This window comes from Tympanuchus pallidicinctus, unplaced genomic scaffold (genome assembly GCF_026119805.1).
Source record: "Tympanuchus pallidicinctus isolate F22 unplaced genomic scaffold, pur_lepc_1.0 scaffold29, whole genome shotgun sequence".
NCBI lineage: Eukaryota > Metazoa > Chordata > Aves > Galliformes > Phasianidae > Tympanuchus > Tympanuchus pallidicinctus.
In genome coordinates, this window is record NW_026294746.1 from 6,608,777 (window position 1) to 6,634,239 (window position 25,463).

Below are 25,463 nucleotides of genomic sequence, written 5' to 3' on the forward strand. Positions count from 1 at the left end.
TGCTTCCATGAGTCAGGAGACAGTGCAGGGAGTGGTGACAGAGCTGAACCACGTCTCACCGGGCTGCTGAAGGTGGGGAGCTCAGGGCAGTGCCTTTCTGCCTGGAGATGGGAGAGTTCTGTTCCAACAAGAAAAATCGTCGCTGGCTGCGGGAGGCGGAGAGCTGCGTGACTCAGCTCTTTCTGAACCTGATGTGTGCACTTTGCCTGTTTATTCCCAGCGCTGTCAGTGCTGAGGGCGTCATGTTACGCAGCAGGCACAGTGTTTACTAACCAGCTCAGGAGCTGATCTAAGAATAACTTTCTTCATTTGTTTTGTTGGTAGCGACGATTTCTTGTTTTATTTTTACTTTTTTGCTTCGCGCAGTCGGCAGCCTGAAGCCGGAGCTCTGCACAAAAAAGATGGAAAGGGTTTTCCCCAGCAAGCTGCTGGAATACATAAACACAAATCTGATCGCCTTTCCCTCCATGGATAGCGACATTTCAAACACAGCCGTGAGGATGAAAGCCTCAGGAGAGCCAGTTGCTGTGCCTTGGAAGTGGAGCAGCTCTGCTCCAGCTCAGGGTGCTGCACTTCAGGGATCTCAGTGCCAGCATTTAGATGCTTCTGAACCAGGATTTATGAGCGGAGCAAAACTTGTTTCCCAGGCTTCCCTTCTGTGGTAATTTATTTAGGGACTTTTTGGAGCATCTCTTCTGTTGTTCACTCGTGCTCACTGTTCCAGCCATGGTGCTTAAAAGCCACACATTTCCAGCATGACAGAATATGATTATAATTACCTTGTGTACCTATTTAAATGCTTGGCATAGGAAAAGTCCTTTTGACAGATGAATATGTGCAATACTTTTAATCAGCCTACTTGTCAGCAGGGCAGCGGATTGCTGTGATTTATTCTGATGCTTGTTTTGGTAGTATTTTAGTCTGCTATGTACTGCAGTTATCTACAAAGCACGTTTTTTGTCTCTTTTCCCATTATGCTGTTTAACACAAATACTAGCTACGGCACACCTCCATCTAGCTTGAAGCATGCAAGACAGAAGCACGTTTCACAGCTCTTACACAACAACATGTTTGTTTAGATGATGTTTGTTAATTCAGGTCCCTCTGTAGGGCTTTCCCCACCCTGGGGACATATGGACATCTCCTCCCAGCTGGGTGTCATCTGCAAACTTAGTGCGGGTGCGCTCAGTGCTCTCATCCAGCTCATCAGTGAAGGTATCAGACAGGTTGTGCCCCAGCGCCAACCCCTGGGGAACATTCTGTGACCAGCTGGATGTGACTCTGTTCACCACCACTCCCGGTGCCCTCAGCCACAGCAAGGAGTGCACCTGTCCCAGCCATGGGCTGCAGCTTCCCCAGCACAGTGCTGTGGGAGGCAGTCGGGAGCTTTGCTGAACTCTAGGTGGAGTGTAGCTTTTCCCTGTGACTCGAGATGATTACCTGCTCGCAGAGGAGATGAGGTTGGTCAGGCAGGAGCTGCCTTTCGTGAACATGTGTTGACTGGGTCTGATCCCCTGGGTGCTCCACAGCTGCCATGTGAGCTCCGTAAGGAATATCTGCTCTGTGACCTCCTGCAGTTCATGTCATACTGCTGGGCCTGCAGCTCCCCCGATCCTCCTTCCGGCCCTTGCAGTTGAATATCAGATTAGCAGTCTCCAGGCATGTGGGATCTACCCTGCTGTCCAGGACTGCTGATAAATGATGGAAAGCAGCTTAGCTGTCACCTCTGCTCATTCCCTCAGCCCTCTGGGTGGATCCCATCAGCTCCATGGACTTATGGCAGTCCGGGTGGAGCAGCAGATCTGTCTCCTGAATTTGGGGGCTTATTCTGCTCTTCGTCCCTCTAGGTCGGGGTGCTGAGTGCTCTGAAGATCGCTGATCTGATTATTAAGGACAGAAGTAAAGAAGGCTTTAAGAACCTCAGCCTCATCCTCAGTGATAATGTTCCCAACTGCATCCAGTAAAGGCTGTAGATTCTCTTTGGCTCTCCTCTTGCTGTTGATTTATTTGTAAAAGCATCTTGTGTTGTCTTTAATAATAGTGACTAGATTAAGTTTTTGCTGGGCTTTCACCTTTTCAATTTTCTCTCTGCCTATCCTAGCGGAGTCCTTGTACTCTTCTCAAGCTGCCTGCTCATCCTTCCAAAGGTGGTCAGCTCTCTTTCCTAGAGTCTCAGCAGAAGCTCATGGAACGCTTCCTCTGCCTCCTCACCTGGTCAGCTCTTCTGTCACAGGCTCCCAATGGGATGTCTGCCTTGCTGGTCTGCCCCCATCCTTACCCACAGGGACATGACATTCCCAGCCTTGAGCTCTGCAACATCAAAACAGTCCCTCACGTACGGGGTTCCCCACCGCCTCCTTCAGTGCCTGTCCCTCCTGCAGAGCCCATGGCTCTCTGTTGTAGCACTCTGGTTCTGAGTGTTCCCCTTGCCTTTTGGCGATGGCAGCTAAGTCAGATTTTGCCTGCTGCGTGGTGGCTCTGAGCTCCTCCTGTCTGCTGCCCGTGCTGTGGTGTAGATGTGCTTCAGCTGTCGGCCGTCGTGGTTGGGACCGGTGGCGGCTGCCCAAAGCATTACCTTGTTTTGATGACAGCTTCATAGCAGGAGGGCCCATCAGTGGCTGCTGTTTGAGCTTTTGTGTGATTATTTTTTAATAACTTAATGCTATGCTGACTCTGATAGGGTTTAAATGCTTAAACAAATTGGATACCGTGCTGCAGCATCTTGCGTTTGCCTCTCAGCCTTGCAAGTGTCAGAAATGACATCTGTAATCAGTGAGATGGCTGTATTTGAGTGTGGCACTGTGTTTCAGAATGCCTGCTTTGCAGTCGTGCTGCTAAATGTTGAGTTGTTAAGCTCAGTGTTAGCTGCTCTTCCCTTTCTTAGGGATCCTTGTTTGGAGGTGGGTCGGTGGTAGCGTGGAAATTGTATCTAACCTGGGCTTTTTTCTGTTGCGTGCTATTTAAGCCTGAAGAAAGCATGTTTTCCTGGGCCTGAAGAAGGGGAGGAAAACCTGATATTTCCCCCTTTTCGTGGGGAGGAGGAGCGGTTGGAGCAGTCTGGGGTAAGGCCTCTTCTCTTGAGACACAGGGCAGGCATGGGAGACTCCATCGTGTAGGATGTGAGAGGAGCACCCAGATGGACACAGAGCTGTTGGTCCTCCTGGGGAAGAGGAAGCCTTAATGTCACGATGGGCAGAAAGTCAGGAGCAAGGTAACGTGGAGGCAGGACCTCACTAGATGGTGGACAGAAAGATACCATTTCCTCTGCGTCTCGTTAGGGCTTGATTGTTTGATTGACTGAGAGCCCTCCCTGCAGCACCGTTACTGCTGTGAGATATGTGAGATAGTGTTTATTACTCAGCATGACATGAACAGCTCAAACAGAATCACACTTGTCAAATAAAAGGGGAAAATATTTGATGCTGCATCTGACATCTCAAAAACTAGAAGGCAAATGACTTGTTACTGTGAATTAGAGGCTTTGCCAGTGATAAGAAAGGAAGGAAACATTGGTTTGAGAGGATTGGACTAAGTGAGCTCCCTAGGAGGAGGGCAGAGGTTGCTGCTTCTAGAGCAGGAGCTGATGAAAGCATTTCATGGCTCTTGGCCCAGTCTTTTCTGTTGTGTTGGTATGAGCTGCTGCAGAATAACAGTTTTCAGCTAAATGTTCTACTCATTATTCTACATTCACAGCAAAGATCTGATGATATATTTGGAGACAGGGATATTTATTATCTCCCTGACCCAAAAAGCAATGTGAAAATCAGGTGGAAAATAACAGAGCGTCCTTCTTAGCTTGTGCAGTGAGAACACTGCCCTTCAGCACCTGTGTGCTTGTACTTGGGTTCTGCTCAGTGATGATCAGTTTGGCCAAGTGGGGCAGCGTGGGGCCTGGCAACGTGATGCACCTTGAGTCTGGGGGGTGAGCAGTATGTGTTCTCCACGTTATCCACAACCCACCATCGGTAGAACTCCTGTTACACTTTGTAAGGGCTGGCTGATCCTCCCTTGAAGGCCAGGGCAGGCCTGCTTACCCTTGGCATGCTTTGCTGTCTCAGGCACAGAAGGTTTGCAGAGCACTGCGTTTCAGGGCTTTGTTGCTGTTCCTAAGCCACTGCTTGCCTGAAACTGAGCTCCAGGCTTTACGCTGGATCACCAACCGTGCTGCAAATCCTGTCTTGATTGCTGTGGAACTGCTGTTGCACGAGTTTCTTTTTTCTTTCTTTATGACATTATTATTTAAAGAAAAGGTAAGCTGTAATTGTGGTTGCTATTTTTTTAAGGGCGAGTACCCCAAGAAAGCATCCTCAGAAAGGAGGAATGTCTTGTTAGAATGGTGATTGGTATAGCTCTAAAGCTGTGGTTCGTTGTTACTTGGGCAAATAGCATGGGGGAAGAGCATCTGGTAGTACAAATTGTTATAGCCCATTGAAGTCAGTGGAACTGTGAAAATTTACATAGCCAATGGTCTGTCTTACAGCTGTAACAATTTCGGGAGGTTTCATTGTGTTGCAAATGCTTTGTAGCAGCAGTGGTTTCTAGTAAATGCATTTGAGCTTACTTCTTGTGGATTGTGGAGGATTTGGCAGCAATGCCTACGGCTCCAGCTCTCCCTGGGAACAGGTTCTGAGCAGCCTTCTGGGAGCTGCATGGCTGGAAACTGTGGCTGGAGGGACCAGACTGCAGAGTTGTGATGAGAGTGGCACTGGTGTGTGCTTGTCACTATGTTTTGCATGGGGGCACTTCTGGACTTCAGTTTGGTTGGATCCTCGACAGAGGAGGCTTTTGCCTTCATAATCGCCCAATCTGTTTGTGTGTTGTCTTTTATCTTGATGGTAATCAACAGTCTGTGATGATGCATTCAGTTTTCTACCTTCTGGCACAAATCCGTGAGTACACTCATGTTGTGTTTACTTTCTTGTTCCCTGGCAGGCTCCTTACCCCTCAGGACAGAATGCAGCTCCAACCACGCTGGTGTACCCTCAAGCCCCTCAAACAATGAACACTCAGCCTCAGACCCGCTCGCCGGTAAGGCAGCCCACCTTTGCTTTATCTCCTCCCTTCCTCGTTTGCGTGGTTCTCTGTGTGTATGTGTGTCTGCAGCACTTGGCCACTTCTTGGGAAAGTCAGTTTTTCCGAACTGGAAGCACATTCCAAATGGCAAATCTTGACTGAATATGCAGGCGTTGTCCTCGTAGGATAATTTTCCTTATCAGAAAAGAAACGATGGAGGGATTCTCATCTACATTCAAATAACATGATTTATTTTTAGCATAGTTGCTTTCAGGTTCACTTCATTTTCAAATTAGATTCATTACCAGAGTCTTTCTCTTTGCTTCATTTTTGTTTTCTTTAAGGAAGTATTTGCTAAGTGGTAGCACAAAGATCAGTAAATGAAAGCGCTTCTCTGCAGCCACACTTAGTCCCCAGCGGCCTGTGGGCTTTACTCAGTGCCACTGGATCAGTTCTGCCCATTTATTGCTTAGCAGTAGGTAGGTGTTCACTCATGGAAGGTAGAGCTTCTGTGTCCCCCCATCTTGCTGAGGCGTTCCCCCTTCCTTCTGCCTTCAGGTTTCATTGTCCTCCGCAATCTTTTTGTACTGCTCTGCTGTGACGAGCCTTTGGTTTCCTGAGCTCTTGTTGGCAAATCTCAGCTTGTAGTGCAGTCCCACGTGGTGCTAGGAGACCTTCCTGTGGCACTGCACGCTTAGCCCTGTGCTGCAGGCCTGCTGGTGCGCTGCCCCGGTGCCAAAAGCCTCAGATTGCCAAGGGAGCAGCAGTCCCTGCATCTCTTGTGAACCTGCATATGCGTCGCAACACTTCAGGTTACCTGTGAAACCACTGCACCATTCCCAGCGCTGTTCTCTTTTTAGAGTAAGATGAATGCTGCTGAAGCGTGGCAACTGAAAGCCTCCGAGACAGAAGCCTTCTGTTTGCCCACTTAATAGGTACAGTACAGGGCTAGCTTACCCTGTGTGACCACACAGATGCCCCCAGGGCTGCAGGAGGGTTAGTTCTGAGAGCTGCTGACCTCTGTGCCATGGGTGAGCCAATTAATACCAGGTTTGATGATGTGATGGGGACCCCACCAGATCCCACTGCTTTCCTAGTCCCCTGTTCTGATCAGTAACGTGGGATACTGACGGTAAAGCTCTTTGCTCAGTAAGTATATTCAACATCTTTAATTGTTGAAAAGCAAAAATAAATTGATATGGTTAGAACTGGAGCAAAACCTGACTGAAGAGCTGCATCTCTAAACCAGTTTTTTTGACAGCCCAGCAGAACAGTGCCAATACATTGCACAGACAACTGGAAGAGGAGGAAGGTTTTGGAACAGAGTCCGGTTTACAGGTCCCTGGCTGGAAGAGGCTGGATAAAATACTGCATTGTAAGCAATATAACAAACTGTACTCCTTCTTGCAGGCGATTGTGCCGATGGCACTGTTTTATTTCTTTAATTCTTCTTTTTTTTTTACCACATCTTTTTGTTGGCTGATCTACAGAATTGCACTGATTTGCTTCTTTGCTAAAAGCATGAGCTCCCATGGCAGTTCCTGCCAGGTTAAGTGGCGACAGAATATCCAAAGTTGAGCTGAAGTTTGGAGGTCTGACCTGTTAGATGGAGACCAGAGTGACTTTGGGTTTTCTGCTCAGCAGATAATGTTTTTAGGAGATTTGGCCAAAAACGTGTCAAATTGTAGAGGCTTGGCCGTTACTGAAGAGGTACTGAGGAAGAATTGGCCTGCAGTTGTCAGCCGTTTCTCTGTGGTCGTGAACCTTTTTTTTTTTTAACTCTCATGTATGCAGTTTTTGCCATCTGCTCTGCTAGTGACCATTTCCACCCCCATTACTAAAAGCCACGCACATAACATTCCATTCCACCTCCCCGCCCCAAAACAAATGCAAGGCCGGCCACTCCTGGGCTACTCTTGCATTTTGTTCTGGCCTTGGTTTACTTTATTATTATTTTTCATTTATTTTTAGCCTTCTTTTTTGGTGGTGAGGGGAGGGAGCAGAGGGCAGAGGAAGGCGGCAGGGTGGCTCTGCCAGCCCCACGTGGCCCCGTCGCCCCGCTGCGGTGATGCTGCGGTGCGGCCGGAGCTCCTCCACGCATCCCAGGGCCATTGGCAATTGCACGGCTCGGGCTTTCCTGTTCCTCTGAGGACAGCTGCGTTTGCAGTGCCAACTGGCTTCACGCGTTGTCCCGGTGACTTCCTGGCGTTGCCGCTGTGGGATAGCGGGAATGTCAAGGTGCAGCTCCAGCAGGGGGAAGGAGAATGAAATCCGAGTTGTGTGACGCCGCCGCAGATGAGCTGTTAGGTGATGGCAGCAGCGGCTGCCCGCTGTGCGTCTCCAGAGCCCCGCTGGTGTTTGTGCCGTCCAGCAGCGGCTCTGTCGGGTCGGTGCTCCCTGTGCCGGACCAGCAGCAGATAGCGGCCGTGCCCAGATGTGTGCTGCCGGGTTTCCCCACGAGCCGTGCTTTCATCTTGCAGCCCTCAGAAGAGCAAAGCGTCCGTTTGAATCCAAGCCAGCCGTGACTACAGTTTGTTCTGTTGCTTACAGCTGCTAATAGGAACGAATCCTGTCAACCTGAACTGTTTTTTTAAAAAAAGAAAAAAATTAAAGTTGAGAGAAATCAATAGCCAGTGGTGACCAGTGCAAATAGATCAGGGTATTTTTCACTAATTTTGCGGTTTTGTTTTTATTTATCTATATTTTTTTTCTTTTAACATGGCGCTGCTCACGCTGGCATAGTCTCTGGCTTCCTGAGGTGTAAGCATCAGTTCTTGATGAGAACGAATCTTTCCTGCAGAACAGTGATGAGAGGAGTTTTGACCCTCAGATTATGCAGCATGAGGTTTTTGTATCCCATTATGCTCTTTTTAGTGCTTCTAAAACACATCTGATGTATTTATTTTTCACTGGCATGTAGCAGGGAGTGCAGCCTGCACCACAAAGGCCCCTCTCAGCCTTTCCAGGTCAGCGCTATTCCTTCTTCTCAAACAACCAACATTTTTTTGAGGAGTTCTTCCTGAGGAACAGGGACCCAAAGTGCATCCATCTCTGCTAGGCTCCCACAGGCCGATGCTTCCCACAGCTGGTCTTTGGTCTGAAGAGCTGTGAATCTTTTGTTTTTTCTTATCTGGAAAGCCAAGGGAGATGGTTCAGGAGCTGGGGGTGGGGATGTCATGGGCTGCGCCAGCGCAGGTGACTGCGAGCTCTCACGGTAGTTGCTGTGTGTGCATGTCCTCGTTTCTGAAAGTTCTTGACTTTCCACCCAGGTGTTGCAGTGAGATGAAGGTAGAGGCAGTGTGTGAACACCGGTATTAGAGACTGCTTCTTGGAGACATGGAAAACGAGTGATTAAAATGTTTATTAGGGAGAAAATCAGCTGGACCAGTGAATATTTAAACTAGCGTCTTGTATTTCGTGCTGCGGAAATAGCAGGGATGTAGGGCTGGAAGTCATTCTCACTCCACTTACTCTGACTGAGAAAAAATCTCGTTACAAGAGTCAGTAATTAGCAGCCAGTTTTGACTGCTTTTCTCATTAGTCCTTTTCTTCCACGGGATCCGTGGCAGCCCTCAGGGTCCCAGCAGGGGCAGCAGGGGGACGTGGGGCAGCACTGCGCAGTGCCGGGCAGAGAAACATCACAGTGGGACCCGGTCTCATTGCTCCCTTTAATTGTTGGAGCTGTTACCATAGGTGTACCTGTTCTCATCTGAGGATTCTGCTGATTACGCTGAGAATTAAGAGCTGAAGTACCTAACTTGGCTTCTTAAAGAGAATACCTTGTCATCTTTATTTATATTTTCCATTTCTTGCATTCATTTTTATTTCTATTTTAACAACCTACTACTTATTGGAAAATGCTTTAATGTCGACCGAGCATGTTCAATTCTGAATGCTTTCCTCCCCACGTAGCCCAGGCGGGTGGGAAGCGATGTGCCCGCGCTCGGGGCTGGGGGCTCTCCCGTTCCCAGTGCCAGCGGTGCCCGTGGGGACAGCATGGCTTCACCCGTGTCCTTCAGACGGGCCGACAGCCCCTCGCCGTCACAGACTGGGGGGCGGCTCTGAGGCCAGCTGCTTTCACCATTTACCTCCACTGTGAACAGCTGAAAACCTTCACCGCTGCTTCTTTGAGTTTTTCCCTGGGCAGGGTGACGAATGCCTGCCCTGCCCCAGAGCACCTCTGAACGGCCGGCAGCTTTGGCTGTTTGTCCGCCAGCTCCGCAGCAGCGCACACTCCCCGCAGCGGTGCTCACCCGTTCTCTCACAGTACCTGTCTGTCACTGTCCTGCAGCACAGCTTTGACTGTTTGTGGTTTTTCTTGTGGGTTTATTTTTGCATAGAGTGTGACATTTTGGTTTCGTTGTGGTGTTTCTGACTCTTTGTGCCTTTCCTTTTGTGTTTGTTTCTCCCGCCTTTCCCCAGTTTGCAGCGGGGCCTCGACCTGCCCATCACCAGGTACAGTACCCTGCCCCTTCATTACCATCCTAAACTAATCTGCTGGGGGAGGGGGTGGTCAGAGGCTGTCACCCACTAACCTGGGGCGGAAGCTGGCTTTGGAGCCCTGTTCCTAGCTGCTAGCACCCACATAACCCCGCTAACAAGCTGCCTGCAATGCGGAGTAACACGTAGCTCCAGTTTGGTGTCACTTGCACTCATTAACCACCCCACTTACACCATTTCCGTAGGAGTGGAGAAGCGTAGAGGTTGCCAGGTATGTGTGAAGTTTGCTTGCCTTTTCGATTTGCTAGGAGCTCACGTTTCTCAAAGCACCCAATGGATAACCCTGCCTGAGCTGAAGACTTCGACGCGAGCTGGGCATTCACATCCTTCTGAAAATCCTACTTTTTAAATTCAAAAATTCAAATTCATTCACTCCTTGTGTATATTCCTGGTTTTCAGTTATCATTACATTGCTCAGTGTTTTCTTTCCCTCAGTATATGAAATCCAGACATTAAGAATCTTAGTAGTATTCCTGGGCATCGTTAGGAATCGCTTGACTAAGAAGAACAAAAGTAAGGAATAGTTCTGAAGGTCAAGAGGAGCACTTGTTGGTAGGGAGGGCAAAATAGCAGAGGGATCTGGACAGACACACAGCTCTGTTCTGACCTGTTCGAAGTTGTCTTCTCCATCAAACCCAACCATCATCTGTGCAGACGCTCTTTCTCAGTGTCTCTGGGAACTGGTTTTGTTCCCTCTTGTAGCTTTAGCAGGGACAGAGGTGGCCTGAGCCACCTGGGCGTGTGGGGCAGCAGAGGAGGGGCATAGTGGTATGGGAAGTCTCACCCAGCTTGGTCATTTTCATGTCATTCTTATTTCTTCCTTCTTAAGTTCTTTGCTATGAGGGCGGTGAGGTGCTGGAACAGCTGCCCAGAGAGCTGTGGATGCCCCGTCCATGCCTGGAGGTGTTCAAGGCCAGGTTGGATGGGGCCCTGCACAGCCTGGTTTAGCATTAAATGTGGAGGCTGTGGTCCTGCCTGTGGCAGGGAGTTGGAGCTTCGTGATCCTTGAGGTCCGTTCCAACCCTGGCCATTCTGTGATTCCTTGAAAAGAGCCCATCTGTCTGCACCACATTAATGGGAAAAAATGATTCAGTTACCTCTAGCAATGTTGGGACAGGCTTATATCACAGAAGGTGTGTTCCAGGAAAGCTGTAGGTGTCACATCACTCCTGCTGGTCTGAGGGGCTTGGTGCTACAGCAGTGCATGCCTTTGGGACAGCAGGTAAGTGGGACACACTGGCCAGCTTTGTGCTTTGTGCCTCAGTGAGCAGCAGGCAGACATGTGCCCTTCCAGGGCAGGACACAAAAAAAGGCTTAGAGAGCAGAATGAGGCGTTTGCTGGACTTATTTGTTTGCAGGCAAACATCATGTGAGAGAGAGAAATGATTTTTTGCATGGCAAGGGATTGCATTGACGGGCAGTGGTGGAGGAATGTTTGCGAGGATTACTGTGCAGCACGCAGAACGACAGAGTGTCTTGTTTAGGTATTGATGTTCTTGACCTTAACTTCATCTCTGTGTTGATATTATATGATGTTGATAATGCATAGTGGGAGACTTCTGTCCCCCGATGTTGACTGGAAAAGCGACACTGCCACACACACAGAGTCCAGGAGGTTCCTGCAGCACAGTGAAGATGACTTTCTGGCGCAGGTAGTGGGGGCTCGAGAGAGGTCACTGCTGGACGTGGTTCTTATGAAGCGAGCCTGGCAGGGGAGATGAAGGTTGGGGGCAGCCTTGGATGCACATGACCACGAGATGGTGAAGTTCAGGATCTTGCAGGAAGAAACAAGGCAATAAGTAGGATTGCAGTCCTGGACTTCAGGGAAGCCAACTCTGACCTCTTCAAGGACTGCTTGGAGGTATCCCATGGGCTAGAAGGTTGGAGGGTAAGGGGACCAAGAAGGTTGGTTGACATTCAAGCATCGTTTTGTCCAAGCTTAAGATTTATGCATCCCTCTGTGTAAGAAATCAGGCAAAGGTGGCAGAAGACCGATGTGGATGTGCACTTAGCTCATGGAAAAACTTGAATGGAAGAAGAAAGCTTATGGGGTGTGGAAAAAGGGTCTGGCCATTTGGAGGAATATAAAAGCGTTGTCAGGGCATGCAGGGATGCAGTGAGGAAGGTTAAGGCCTGATTGGAATTAAATCTGGCAAGGGAGGTCAAGGACAAGAGGAAGGGCTTTGTTAAGTATATCAGTAGCAAAAGGAAGACAGGGCAGTGTGGGTGTCCTGGTTACAAGGGACACTGAGAAGGCAGAGTAACTGAACGTCTTCTTTGCTTTGGTCTTTTCTACTGAAACTGGCACTCAGGAATCACAGACCGTGGAGATAAGGGGAAGTCTGGAGGAAGGAAGACTTTCCCTTGGTCAAGGAGAATCTGGTCAGAGGTCATCGAGGCAAACTTGACACATGCAGATCCATGGGTTGCAATCATGAGTGTTGAGGAAGCTGCAGAATGGATGCTGAGCTGGATGCTCTCTATCATCTCTGAAAGGTTGTAGGGAATGGGAGATGTTTCTGAAGACTGGTGTAAATCTGCTGTCACTCCAGTCTTCAGAAAAGGTAAAAAAGAGAAGCCGGGCAACTCTGGGTGTCAGCTTCACCTCCATCCCTGGAGAGGTGTCATTCTCCAAGCAACTGGAAGAGAAGGTGTATCAAGATAGTCAATATGAGTTCAACAAGAGGAAATCATGCTTTATTATGTCATGACTGGCAAGAGGAGAGCAGTGAATGCTAACTTGATGTCAGCAAGACTTCTGACACTGTCTCCCTTAACGTCCTCACAGACAAGCGTGGGAAGTGTGGTACAGACAAGGGGACAATGACGTGGACTGGGAACTGGCTGGCTGGCGGAGCTCAGAGGGCGGTGATCAGTGGCATGGAGTCTAGCTGCAGGCGTGTAGCTAGTGATGTTCCGTGGCAGTCAGTACAGGATCTGGTCATGTTCAGCGTCTTCATCAATGAGCTGGGTGAAGGAGTATATGTACCCGTGGCAAGTTTGCTATGATACACAGTTGGGAGGAGCGGCTGACACACTGGAATAATATGCTGCCGTTCAACCAAGACCTGGACAGACTGGAGAGTTGAGCAGAGAGTACCCTGATGAAGTTCAGCAAGAGCAAGTGTAGGGTCTCGCACCTGGGGAGGAACAACTGCAAGCATCAGTGCAGACTGGGGGCTGTGCTGCTGGAGAGAAGCTTAGAAGAGAACTTTGGTGTCCTGGTGGCCAACAGGGAGACCACGAGCCAGCAGTTCCCTGGTGGCCAGTGGGAGCCCGTGTGCATTGCACAGAGCACGGCCTGCAGAATAAGGGAGGTTCTCCCCTCTGCTCTGCCCTGGGGAGGCCACATCCAGAGCGCTGGGCCCAGTGCTGGGCTGCCCAGTTCAAGGCAGGCAGGGAACTGCTGGGGAGAGCCCTGCAGGGCTACAGAGAGATCGGGGCCTGGAGCATCTCCTGCATGAGGAAAGGCTGAGAGCCCTGGGGCTGCTCAGTGTGGGGAGGAGAAGGCTGAGAGGGGATCTGAGCAACCTTAGAAATGCCTGCAGGGTGGGAGGCAAGCGGAAGGGGCCAGGCTCTTTTGGGTGGTGCTCAGAGACAGGACGAGGGGCAACGGGCACAAACTGGAACCCAGAAGTTCCATATGAATGTCAGAAAAAATATTTTTATTTTGGAGGTGGCAGAGCTCTGGAACTGGCTGCCTGCAGGGGTGGAGGTGGCTCCTTCTCTGGAGATACTCACAAGCCACCTGGATGCTTTTCTGCACATCCTGCTCCAGGGAATTAGCAGGGGTTGAACTGGGGGATTTCCAGAGGTCCTTTCCAACCCCTGTGATTCTGTTTTTTCTGTGTTTGTCAATCAATAGTTATTTCATAGGTTGATACTAATACAAGCTGTGATCTGTCAGTAAGTCTTGTAATGATTACCAGGTTGGTGGAAGCAGAACCTGGAAGAGTTGACTCTGTGTGAGGCAGCTCAGCCCTTCAGGAGATGCCGTGCCGGCAGGGCTCACTGATGGCACTGCAGCACCCTGCTGTCATAACAGTTTAAAGCTTTCTTTGGACCCAGGTATGACCCTGTCACCAGTTAGCATTTGTAATTTCCCAAGTGTTTTCCTGACTTGGGCACCTTTTCCTGACTTGGGTAACTTTTAATCCCAATGTCAGTGGTTACCCACCATGCAGACTGGGGGGGGGTGGGGAAAAGGGATTTTTGCTGCTGACCTGTACAGAGGAGTGACAGCCGTGGGAATGAACTCATTGCAGAGCCAACATGAGGAGGAATTTGAGTCTAATGTAAATTATTCTTCTTCCATGAACTGGAAAAATGTGGTCTGCTGAAATAGAGAAATATGGAATATGAGCAGCAGGCTTTGAGGCTGATTTTGTACCCTCAAAACTCCAAAGTGCATCTCCCACAGCAGTGCTGCTGTGTGTTACGGCGATGTAACGTGTTCTTGTAGGAAGGCAGCAACACAACGAGGTTTGTAACGATCTGTGATGCCATTAATATGCCTGTTATTGATCCTGCGTCTTCTGCAGTCAAGGGATGGATTGCTCTTTAATGTTATTTCTTGTAATTATTAAATCTTCGGAGTCCTCAAATTAGCACTGTTCAAGCACCTGAAGGTGGTGCGGCAGCTGTATCAGTAGTCTCTTCTTGGTCAGGAATGCTCCAATGGTCCCAAGCTGGCCGGTGCTACAGGAGGTGTCATTGAGGTCTGTGTGACAGAAAATATGAAGATGAGATTTAGGATGCTGTGCTGAGTGAGTAGCAGCTGAAGTCCAACGGAAACAACCACAGTGTTTCTGATTAAAAGTTAAATGTGCGTAACTAATCCTTGCTGCTGGTAATGCAGCTATGGAGGCACAGCTGGGAGGCCTGGCGTTCTATCAGGGAGCAGATGGGTGCCATTGAGGGTTTTGCAGCGATATTTTTACATCTCTGTCCACTTGTGGCTTCCTGCACAGCCCGGGGGCGCTGCCTTGGTCTGAATGTGGAAATCCCACGTCCCGCCGTGCACACGGAGTGTCCCTGTTTGTGTTCTTCTGATTGGTGTGAAGCTGTTGGGCCTCCTTGTTTCTCCTGATCCTCGCAACTGGAAATAGCAGTTTTCTTTCGAGCTGGAGTCTAAAAATGCAGAATAACTGTTAGTTTGGGAAACAACTTCAGGAGCGCATGGGATATTTTAGAATGGATGCTTCGAAGAGGCCACTGTAATTAAAAACAGAAATCAGTGTAAGTATAAACTCAAGGGTTGTATGGCTTATAATTGTATTTGAGGTGAGTTTATTGGTTGTGGCAGGCTGAGTTGTAGCTCATTGCAGATTTATTTGGGGTTGTGTGAGTTCTTCTGAGTGTGGCTTATACAGCAGAAGGCATCAGCAGCGTGCTGTGTCACAGAGCCTGCGGTGCCGAGAGGTCGGAGATTTGCTGCCAGAATTCATTTGGTCACAGGGGATGAAGGAACCTTTTGGAGGCTTATGGCCAGCAAGTTGAGCTTTGCTTTTACTGCCTTTCTCTGCAGTTCTGTGCGGGGCTTCATGGATCATTGCAGCCTCCAGCCTCACTGCAGTGGAGCAATCTGAGCAAACCCAGCGCATGCCGTGCGCTCTGCTGTCCCCAGAAGCTGCGCTGCTCAGCGGAGCTTTCAGAGCATTTCCCTGGGAGTGAGGACTGAGAAATCTGGAGCCAATAGAAAATCAGTTAAGGCGCAGCAGAGGTTTATCAGGAGGTTGGCGTTTACTTTGGTCATTTATTTGTCTGCTTGCAAATCTGATGTCTCTTATGGCAGCCCTTCAGCAGACAGTGTCTGGAACCACAGGGTTGTGCGTGGGAGGAAAATTAAAACAGAACATGCTGAATAAGAGAATATTGGGGTGTCTACAAGGACTGATTGGGTAAGTGGCAGAGTAGTGCTGAGAGGGTAGGCAGGAGGTTCGTGGTGATCACCATGGCACAAAGAGCAGGTAATGTCTGCAGCAAACCTAACGAGTACAAGGCTGGGAAGTACGGGCAGCATAGAGAGCCTATGTGAGAAGGGCCAGTGCAGGGGAAGCAAGGTGCAATTCAGCATCACAGAAAGCAGACCCTCACACTTCAGTGCCAAGGGAAATACCAAGTGTTGGCTGGGACCACCTGTGTGATGCCATCGTTACATGAGCAAGAGCAGTTATTTCCAGTTGGAACAGGGAGTTACTACTGCTGTGTTAGGAAGTAGTGGCAAAACCATGTCTGGGGAATGTGTGTGATTATCCTTTTTTTATTTTCCACAAAGATTTCCTTGGACAGATACAAGGAGGGCTGCTGAGATGATGAGAGCTCATTGAGCAGACTGGAAGAGTTTAGCTAGCAGAGGTGGACAGATGAGGGGTGAGACTGGGACTTGAGGACCGCAGTTCAGTTCTTCTCTCCTTCCTTGTTGACTCGAGAGTGTTTTGCACTAATTTGACCATCGCTGGGATATAGCAGGGCTTTTTGAAGGCAGTGATCTGGGAAGGGTTCTGTGAGAAGCATCAGAGCACCTTTGTTCTGGCGCTGTGGGTGCTGTGCGCTCCGGGCCCGAAGGTGGGGCGCAATGTCTGTTTTCAACCTCCTGGCATTCTCCTGTAGGGTACCATGAGCGTTACTTAAAAATGGGTCTGTGCGAGCACCCCTTTGGCCTTTCAAAACAAATCTTTTACCAAATCAGTGTAGTAAAATATTTCTGTGGATGACTTTGAGTATTGCTAGTTTAGCTTCGAAGGGACGTAATAGGAGAAAGCATCAAGAAGTCTGATAGTGCAGAGTTTGGGCAGTAAAACCCATAAACAAACCTGTTGCACAGTGCTCTGAAATCTGATTTTCTTGTGTATTTTAATTTGACTTACAGGAACTGGAATAACTCAAAGCAATGCAGGCTTTGCTGGAGACCTCTGTGGCTGGCTCTTCCACATCCTCCTGTTGTCTTGTTTGGAATAACGGATCTGCTTCTTTTCTTGCTGTGTCCTTCTTCCTAGAAGTAATGAGAACCTTATTTTTTTTCCTTCCTCTCTGGATCCAGCTTCCTCTCTGATGGTGTGGGCAGTGTTGTGGAGAGGTTGTTGGTTTGGTTAGTTTGCTTGCTTAACCCCAAGTTTCCTTGCTGGAGGTTCTCTTTCTGCCACGGAGCATCTTGGCACTCCCCTGGTGTTACTGAGTGCTCGGTGGAAGGGCAGTACAATGTGGTGCACAGAGCATGCTTTCATTCCATCTGCCAAGGCAGGGAGGAGAGCTGGCTTGTGTTCCACAAGGAGCAGTTTTTCCAGCGTGTCTCCCCTACCCCTCATGTTTCATGCTGTGCCAGAGGCAGAAAGGAAAAGCTGTCCGTAGGCCAGCACTTTCCATTGCTGTCAGGTTTTCCTCTGCCATTTCAGTGCTGTGTTACCAGCAGGCTCCTGACACGTGTCTGCAGGAGTGTGGGGTGGCACCTGTGTGCGCCGCTGCAGGATTCCCAGCTTCTGCCCTGCTGCTGGGGAGCATCCATCTCCAGCACCTTCACTCTGCAGAACCGTGGTGGCTATTGCCTTTTTTCTTCTTTTCTTCTTCTCTTTTCTCATTCTTCCCTTCCCTTCCCTTTCTTCATTCCCCACTGCACTTTGGCTCTCCCAGAGTTCTGCAACCCGCTAACAGCATAGCAATGGTAACTCAGCAGCTGGCAGCGGAGGAAGAAAGGACATGATTTCCTTCATTCCTGAACCTGGAGTACAGACCCTTCCAAGGTGCCCCCCCTGATGGTTCTGCACATTTATCAGTAGCCCTGAGAACAGTGAAGAGAAGCGGCAGTGAAAGAAAATATTTTAGAATTCTTTTTGATGTCTTCAGGGATTGAGGAATTGCAGAATTCAGTTAATCTCACTGTAAATTTAGCATATCTCCCAGTAGTGGTTCCTTGCGTCTGGGCAGCCACACAGCTGTGTTAGTGGAGAAGCAGAGCAGCACAGCTCTTCCCGTTCTCTTCCTGCACCCTCACTTCCAGATGTCCCCATGCAGCTGCTGCTGTCCGGGTCACACGGAGCAGTGATGGCTCTGCACCCCGGCTCACAGAGTTGGACGTAAGGCATTGTGCTCACCCTGGTTGTGTCTGGATTTCTGCAGCAGAGGTTGGCTTTTCTGGAGACGTGTTTTGCTATGGGAGCACTGTAGGTATCATAGAGCGCTCAGGAGCACCAGAACGGTCATTTTAATGTCACTGTCATGTCACATAGAGGCATCACAGCTTCCTTCTGCCCTGCCCCGTGCTCTCCGAATGCCGAGGCAGACAAGCCTAGCACATGCCTTCATCCTTTAGCAATTACCCTCTTTTTTTGGTTCTCACTGCTCATGATGCCGTTGCTCACAGACTATTTGCATTGATACACTTCATCAGTCAGCTTTCTTTGGTGTGATGTACGATGACCTAATTTTATTATCGTTATTTTTTTGCTTAGCAATTAAATACGTGGCATTTCTTATCCTTCCAGTCTGGATGCAGAAGTGGAGACCAAACCCATGATTTGAGCATGTGTTACTGCTTTATCCACTTTGTATTACTGAAAGAGACCAAAAAGGAAAAATGTTTGACCTAGGAACAGAGTAAATATAGAGTCTTTATGTAGCATCACAATTCCTACAGTTAATTATTGTTTGTTTTTTTCTTTATTATTATTAATTTCTGTACTTCCATATGAAACCTTTCCAGAGGAGTTTCTGCCCCTGATGTGGGGTTCTGGTAGGACAGTCCTGCACCAGTTCAGTGTCCTTCTTGCTGTTTGTGCAGGATCTCAGTCACAGCAGGGCAGAAAGATGAATGGAGCTGTGTGCAGTTAGGGTGCATGTTAAATCCTATTCCTTCCTATTGATCTGTAAGCTGTTCCATTGGCTTTCTTTCTGTTTCCTGCTGCTTTCTTGCTTCGTTATTGAAGGGAGGATTCAGACCTATACAGGTAATTTTAACTCCTGGTTCTGCATGGCATAAGTGTCTCTTTATCACTCGCATCATTATTCTGTTAGTGAATGCCTGACTGTCTGCATACCTTACCAGCTGGGTCTGAGAGTTGCCAGGGCTCGCAGCCGGAGCGAGGGCTGCTGTGAAAGCTCCATCCTGGGATGCTGGTGCCTTTCCCAGTGCTTCCGAGCCGAGACCTGAGCACATTCCAGTGGGTTCCTTGATTTCCTGGACCTGTTCCACTTGTTTGGGGCATCACTTCATGCAAACATGGTAGAGGAGTTTGGTGCCACCTGGAAGAGGTTGCCACCCTTCTGGAAACGAAGCACAAGACAAGTTCCCTGGCTCGGTTTGCACGGGGCGTCTGTGCCCTTCGTAAAGCTGGGCCTTCAGCTGTTCTGGAGTTAGATTGGAACAGCTGCCTTGATCTTTGATTTCCTGATAAAGGTGGCTTTTGGCAGTCATCCCACCTTATAAAAGCATATTTGACAGAAATTGTGTTTCTGGCTGTTGGTGTGAAAGTTGGGGTGTATAATTCAGTAGGTGCAAACTAGTAGCTAGATGTAAAGTTTCACACCTGGTAAAAATCGAAGGTGCTAGCATGAGCTTGTTGTTTACAAATAGTCAGAAATTGTCCTGCTGTTTTCTGAATGCGTGGCAACCCTTTGGAAGTAGTACTGAATGGCAATATTGTCTGCCTTTGTAATGCTGCCCATCCTTCCCCAGAAGGACTGACCGACTCTTTGTTCTCTCCTCTCTCCTCCCTCTCTCCCTTCCCTGCCCCAGTTTTTTCAGAGGCCTCAGATCCAGCCTCCACGAGCCACCATCCAGAACAGCAGCCCTTCCATCCGTCCTGGTGCACAAACACCGACCGCAGTGTATCAGACCAACCAACACATCATGATGGTTAATCACCTGCCGATGCCGTATCCCATGCCTCAGGCCCCCCAGTACTGTATACCACAGGTACAGACACCTTTCCCAGGCACTATAGAAGCCAAGCAACCTTTGCTCTGTCTGGATTTTCTCCATGACTGCTGCAGCATCAGCAGAGGGAGAGAGATGTAACTCGCTGCGTATTTAGATCCCGACCTTCTCTTTTATGAAATATCTGCTCATCTGAGCACGGAGGCATTAGGAATGAATGAACCCTTTGGTTTTCGAGATCCTTTCAGCAACGGTGTGAAATCAAGCTCCTTGGAAAATGCTGTAGATGTATTTAAATTGACTTAACAGCTCTAAAACCTTGGGCTTTGTAAGAACGCAGTATTACCGAAAGAGGGGAGTGACTTGTCTTTGTAAAGAACTTTGGCAGCCTCATCTTTATTGATTTCTGAGGCTTCTGTTGCATTTCCTTCGTGCAGCAGCACGCCGTCGCCTATCTCTCTGTAAACAGGTGGTTGTGTTTTTCCTCCTAGTATCGCCACAGCGGCCCACCCTACGTCGGGCCCCCCCAGCAGTACCCTGTGCAGCCGCCGGGGCCGGGCCCCTTCTATCCAGGACCGGGTCCTGGGGAATTCCCCAACGCCTACGGTGAGTTCTGCTTGGACGTTTCCTGCGTGTGTTTTTTGCACTTGTCAAGCTGAAGATTTGTAATGCCAAACTGGATTAGCATTTATTTGAACTTTAAATAGCTGCTCGATTCGGTTGTGTCACGGCCCTGATTATTCACTCCTGAAAAAATCACAGTAATGGAGTTTTGTTTGTATGAATGCTCAAGGAAGGGCTGCAGCTCATAGAACTACCCACAGTCACATGTGAACAAGAATAGTGGCTGGCTGTTATTCCCTGCTAAATCATTACTATCGATTAAGGTGTTGTCAATACATCCCTCAGCCCTTGTCTCCTCTGAGCTGCGCCCTCCAAAGTTAGCATCTTTGGTTCCCGCATTCCTCGTTTGGTGTTTAGAAATGGAGAAGGGCAAGCCTTGTGCCTTACCTGCTGTCTGGTGCTGCGGGGTGGGTGGTCGCACTGTGCTGTGCTCTGTGGCCATTTGCACGTGGTGCTGAGTGTGTGACACTGTCTCTCAGGCCCCAAGGCTCAGAGCCACACCTCGGAGCAGAGCAGCTTCCTCCTCCATCCCCCAGCAGCTCACAGCCGCCTCTCTCCTGGCTCCTTGCATGCAGATGTGTGAGCCCTTGGAAGGGCCTTGGAAACGCTTTGTCATTTCTAACATGCTGCCATATGCGATGATACCACACTCGAAGCACAGTCCCCTCCAAGAGTTTCTGCAGGATCTATCAGCACAAACAAACCTGTTCTGTTTGAATGACTGCAGAAATAGGTGTCTTGCAGTAATGCATATCATTGTTACTGCCGTTATTTGCCTTGCCTTGCCCACTTCTAAGAACTCTGGGAAACCCCAGGATGTTTCAACAAGCCCTTCCTTTGGAGCTGCAGCAGTGGGGCCTGCTCTCAGCCCTTGCTTTCCAGCTGACAGCTTGAGGAATGCATCCTTTGAAGTTGCAGATCAGATTGTGCAGAGCTGGGTTCACTGGCTTTTGTGTATTTCTCCGCTTGCTTGAGATAGCAGTAACCTCCTGTTTTGGTTACAGTGGTCACAAAGACGTCAGAAACAGTGCAGATTTTCATTCCCATTTAAAGGTTAGTTCAGCTGAAGAATAAATCAGATTACTTCGGGGGGGGAGTGAAAGCAAGTGGCCATCTAGCATCCATGGAAAAGCAGACAACAGCCCTGCATTGCACGCTTGCCTGCTGTCTGGTATGTGGGCAGGAGACAGCTCTGCTGTGACACTCCTGTTTGTGGAGCACTTCTGGAGAGAACCCATTCTCCATGAGGCAGTCTCAGTGCATAAAGAAAATGCAGCGGTGTTGGATGTTAGGCATGCAGTCAGCAATGCAGTGTAGTTTTGGGGTGCTGTCTGTGCTTCTTTGTGTCACCAAGCAGTGGAGCCCAAGGGGGTCATGTTGCTTTTCCTGCCCTAGGGGTCTCAGTAGCCACTGGGGCACACGCTAAGCTCTCACGTGAAGAAGTGACCTCATCTCCTGTCTTGCTGGAGCAGCAGCTCCCATTTAGTGGAAGTGGGGAAGAGCAAAACAGACTGGTTTGCAGCTGGAAGTGTTGGTCAAAAGAAGGGAGGGAGGAGCAGGTGGACAAGCAGCTTCACCTCTTGTGTTTGGTTTTGTTTCGTTAACAAACAAGCTGAATCTCTCACTCATTTCTGTGCTGTCCTTCCCCAGGAACACCTTTCTACCCGAGTCAGCCGGTGTATCAGTCAGCACCCATCATAGTGCCTACGCAGCAGCAGCAGCCTCCACCAGCAAAAAGAGAGAAAAAAACGGTAAGGGAGCCTCTCTGACAGTACGCTGTGTCTGGGCACTGCCCTGCTGCTAAGGCTGAAGGACATGGGTGAGGGCTTGAGCTGAAACCTGAGCTGTATCTTCGGAGGGGCTGACTCTTCCATCGCACACCCACACTGCATTGGCACTGCGCAGCGCTGACTTCGTTTCAGTTTGATGGGGAACCTTTCTGTGCTGTTCTGTAACGTCACAGCCAGATGGGAGGGAACACACTTCTGCAGCTCATGGGAACCCACAAGCTATACACTGAAGAATATACACTGATACTTCATTCCATGTGGCCTGATGAATTCCCACCTGCAGTGACAGCGGTTCAGGCGCCGGTTGAGCACTCAGTGTGTTCTCAGGTGTTTGGTTTTGGATGGCATGCTCCATCTCAGTGTGGAAGAGGAAAACAGAAAGGCTTTCTCCTGTCCCAGCAGCTGGGCTGCCAAGGCCACTGCATCTCCTATTGGGTAATATGGGGCTTTTTGTTTCTTTCTTTTTGTCTGGCAAGTTTATTTCTGTAGCTAAACTGCTACATTGTCCAATTTTCCCTAAGCTTATTTTCCAAATCTAGAGATCACAGATGCACAACAAGGCATGCATTTCTTCTTAAAGTTGTGCCACACTTGCTTTAGATCGAAGGGAAGAGGTGCGTGTGTTTGATGAGCATTTTGATTGAATTGGGTTTTAAGATGAGGAGATGAGATACCATGCATTTCAGGTTGCAGTGCTCCTGCAGAGCATCAGCTCAGTCTGGAGTGTCTCATGCTGTGTGGGATGGTAGCATGTCCTGCCCCTGAGCCCCAGGGACAGCTTGTGAAGGAAGACTCACTCAAACTCTTTCTTGGCTCCAAACCGTAGATCCGGATCCGGGATCCGAACCAGGGGGGCAAAGATATAACAGAAGAAATAATGTCCGGCGGGGGCAGCAGGAACCCAACGCCGCCCATCGTCAGACCCACCTCCACCCCAACCCCGCCTCAGGTAACAGCATGACTGTGTGGCTTTGCCTTTGTTAGAGCAGCTTCTTTATCTTCCATCCACACCAGCAACACCTGGATGCTCTTTCCCTAAGTTGTCCATGTCCTTAAGCTTTTTTTTTTCCCCAGGTTTGGTCATTTTTAGCAGCCCTCAGCTTGTACCATGCAGAGCTGCAGTGCTGCTGGCAGTCCCTCCTTCCCCTTGTGTGTGTCAGCAGCGGTGGTTGGAGCTGGTGAAGTCTTTGGGGAGGACGTGGTGTCTCCACTACTGGCTCGTGCCCCCCATAGGTCATGCCTGGGGTTGGTGGTACATCTCAGATCACATTACTGTCCATGCTAAAGCCCTCCCACTTTAGTCTTGCTTTAGGGTGCTACAGGGACAGTGACTCAGGCCATTTATCGTGGAATTTCCAAATCTGGTCTTTGTGCATGCAGCCTCTAAAGGGAAAGAAACAAACAACAAAACCAAATCAACAGAAAAGGGCATGGCCAACAATTAAGCTGATTGGAAACCTGGGGCTGTTGGGTCCTTTCTGGACCAGGAGAGCAGTGCAGATGGGCAGTACTGCCATGAGCACACATCCACCTTGACATGAACCCCAGAGTCTGGAAGTAGCAGTGTGGACGAGCTGCAGACAGCTGTTTCAGAGTGCTTGTGGGGGGTGCAGGTAACGCAGGGTTGCTTCTGCATCCAGCAGTCTATTTTAAGGTACTACAATTAAGTCAAACGGGACAAAATAAATGCTCCTCAAGAGGAGGTTAGTAAGCCTGGATTTCTCATCAGCTGTCATTTGTATGCAGAGTGCAACGGTGATGTCCAATCATATGCTCTAAGCAAAGTATGCAAATACTTCATTGTTTCATAATCAGGCTTCGTTTTGATTAGCTACTTGGAGCCACTTTTGTTAATGACAGAAGAGCTCTGAGATAGAGCTCACCAGTGAAATTCCATTTGTGCAACACAACTGGAAATTCAAGCCCGCTTGAGCCAGGAGGTTCAGAGTTATTGTCCCAACAGCATCGGTGATTTCTGTCAAGCAGGAGTGTTCTGCCCTGCTCAAAGGCAGTAGCTGAAGAAGTTGGAAAGGGGAGTCCCAGGAAAGGGAGGAGATGGGCAGAGCTTCTTTTTAGGGAAATGCATTCAGCGTGGATTTCTGACGGTGTCTGAAAGGAGCCGGACAGCCGTGTCCTGGGCACTCTGCTCTGTCAGGTCGGGTTCTGCAGGAAGAGCAGCCTTCTCAGCTGTGTGACCTGCTGCTCCTGCACTGTGTGTCTGCATATGGGAGGCATCAAGCTCCCTCTGTGCTGGCATTCTCTTATTTTCTCCCTGCCTCTTGGTTTCCCCTGTGCTCTTCTCATCTCCCCCTTCCCTGCTTGCGTTCACATTGCCAGTTTTTCTGTTCTCATGTTCATTGCAGCCCTGTTTTGTCCTTCCACCCTCAGCAGCTGCCCAGCCAGGTCCCAGAGCCCGGCCCTGTGCTCTATGGGCCAGTGGAGAGCAGCCACCTCACTGCCAGCACTGCCGGCCCCGCAGCCATCGCCCCGAAGCAAGGTTGGTCATCAGATATTTCCTCTGCTGTTATTTTTAGTCCTTTTTCTCCTTTCTTGTTCCAGTTGGAATATTTTTGGCAGGGAGAGAAGCAGGGTGGCATTCAGCAGCAATAGAAGGGGAGGGGCCGTCTCTTCCTCCAGTGGAACGTGGAACAATGTGTTGCTAAGGGAATTAATTGAAATTTGCCTGTGTGAAACTGCTTAACGAAAAATGGTATTAAAGCTTGTATGTCGTGAACATTATTCCAGAGCAGTGAGAACTGTGAAGCTCCTCTCACCCACGTGCCGTCCTTCAGAAACAAACGTACATCAGGAAAGGGCTCTTAGCAGAGAGGCTTGGCATCACTGCTGCCATTCATCAGCCGCAGCAGAGCATCCCAGGGGTGCCCGGAGAGCTCTGGCCTGCGGTGTGGGAGAGAGTAATTAGAAAAACTGTGACTGGGCCGTGGGTCTCGGAAATGGCTCACCAAAAAGAAACCAGGGCACAGATGGAAAAGGTTTCCTGAAGTGATCATGTTTCATTCTTACACCTCAGAATGGGTGTTTGAAGGGGGTCTTCAGCTGTCTGTGTGGAGAGGAGATGTCAGAGGAGGGGAGGTGCTGCGCACCAGGTCCTGCGGTGACACTTTATGGCCATGAAAAGCTTCAGTGAGCAATGTGTGTGGTGCAGGGCTGGCACTGTGTGTAGCAGCACAGCCGGCACTGCTGTTGGCAGCCTTTGGAATTCTTGGACTTTCTCTACAAGACGAGCAGTCCATGCTCTGGGTTCACAGCTGTTGCAGCAGTCCCTGGCTGTCGGGCTGTGCAGGCGTGCAGGGATGCGGGCAGGCAGAGCTGAGGGCTGCAGCACCGCGTGGACAAGCAGTGCTCAGTGCTGTCAGTGCCCAGTGTGTGCAGAGCACTGCAGAGCGCTCCAGTGAGCAGCAGCTCTGCCTCACAAATATCTGTGCTGGGACAAAGGGTGGAAAAATGGCAGTGAGCCCAGCGATTATTTTTGGATAAACAGCGTGGAGCTGGGATGGGTTCCCATGTCCAGCTGGATCTCACCCAGCACCCCACTGCCTCCCTGGGCACACCGAGGGAAGGTAAGCGGGCTGAGTCAGTGTGCATGAGCGGCTCCCATGCTGCTGTTTGGCCTTCCCAGCCATGTGTGGGTCCTTGTCTCTGTG

At 49.5% G+C, this 25,463-nt stretch overlaps 1 protein-coding gene across 6 annotated transcripts in view; it reads left to right on the forward strand.

Annotated features, from left to right (window-relative positions):
• EIF4G3 (eukaryotic translation initiation factor 4 gamma 3) overlaps window positions 1-25,463 on the forward strand; it is a 92,152-nt gene that overhangs the window by 31,313 nt on the left and 35,376 nt on the right. For 3 of the 6 annotated variants that reach the window (XM_052691696.1, XM_052691697.1, XM_052691695.1), the window contains 7 exons: window positions 4,933-5,028; window positions 9,436-9,468; window positions 19,244-19,423; window positions 19,876-19,990; window positions 21,659-21,759; window positions 22,625-22,747; window positions 24,187-24,295. In XM_052691696.1, the coding sequence (XP_052547656.1) occupies window positions 4,999-5,028; window positions 9,436-9,468; window positions 19,244-19,423; window positions 19,876-19,990; window positions 21,659-21,759; window positions 22,625-22,747; window positions 24,187-24,295 (691 nt within the window). In that variant the 5' untranslated portion in view covers window positions 4,933-4,998. Of the gene's footprint in view, window positions 1-4,932; window positions 5,029-6,274; window positions 6,389-9,435; window positions 9,469-18,434; window positions 18,456-19,243; window positions 19,424-19,875; window positions 19,991-21,658; window positions 21,760-22,624; window positions 22,748-24,186; window positions 24,296-25,463 lie in introns of all 6 variants that reach the window. The other 3 variants (XM_052691698.1, XM_052691693.1, XM_052691694.1) reach the window with 3 other exon arrangements.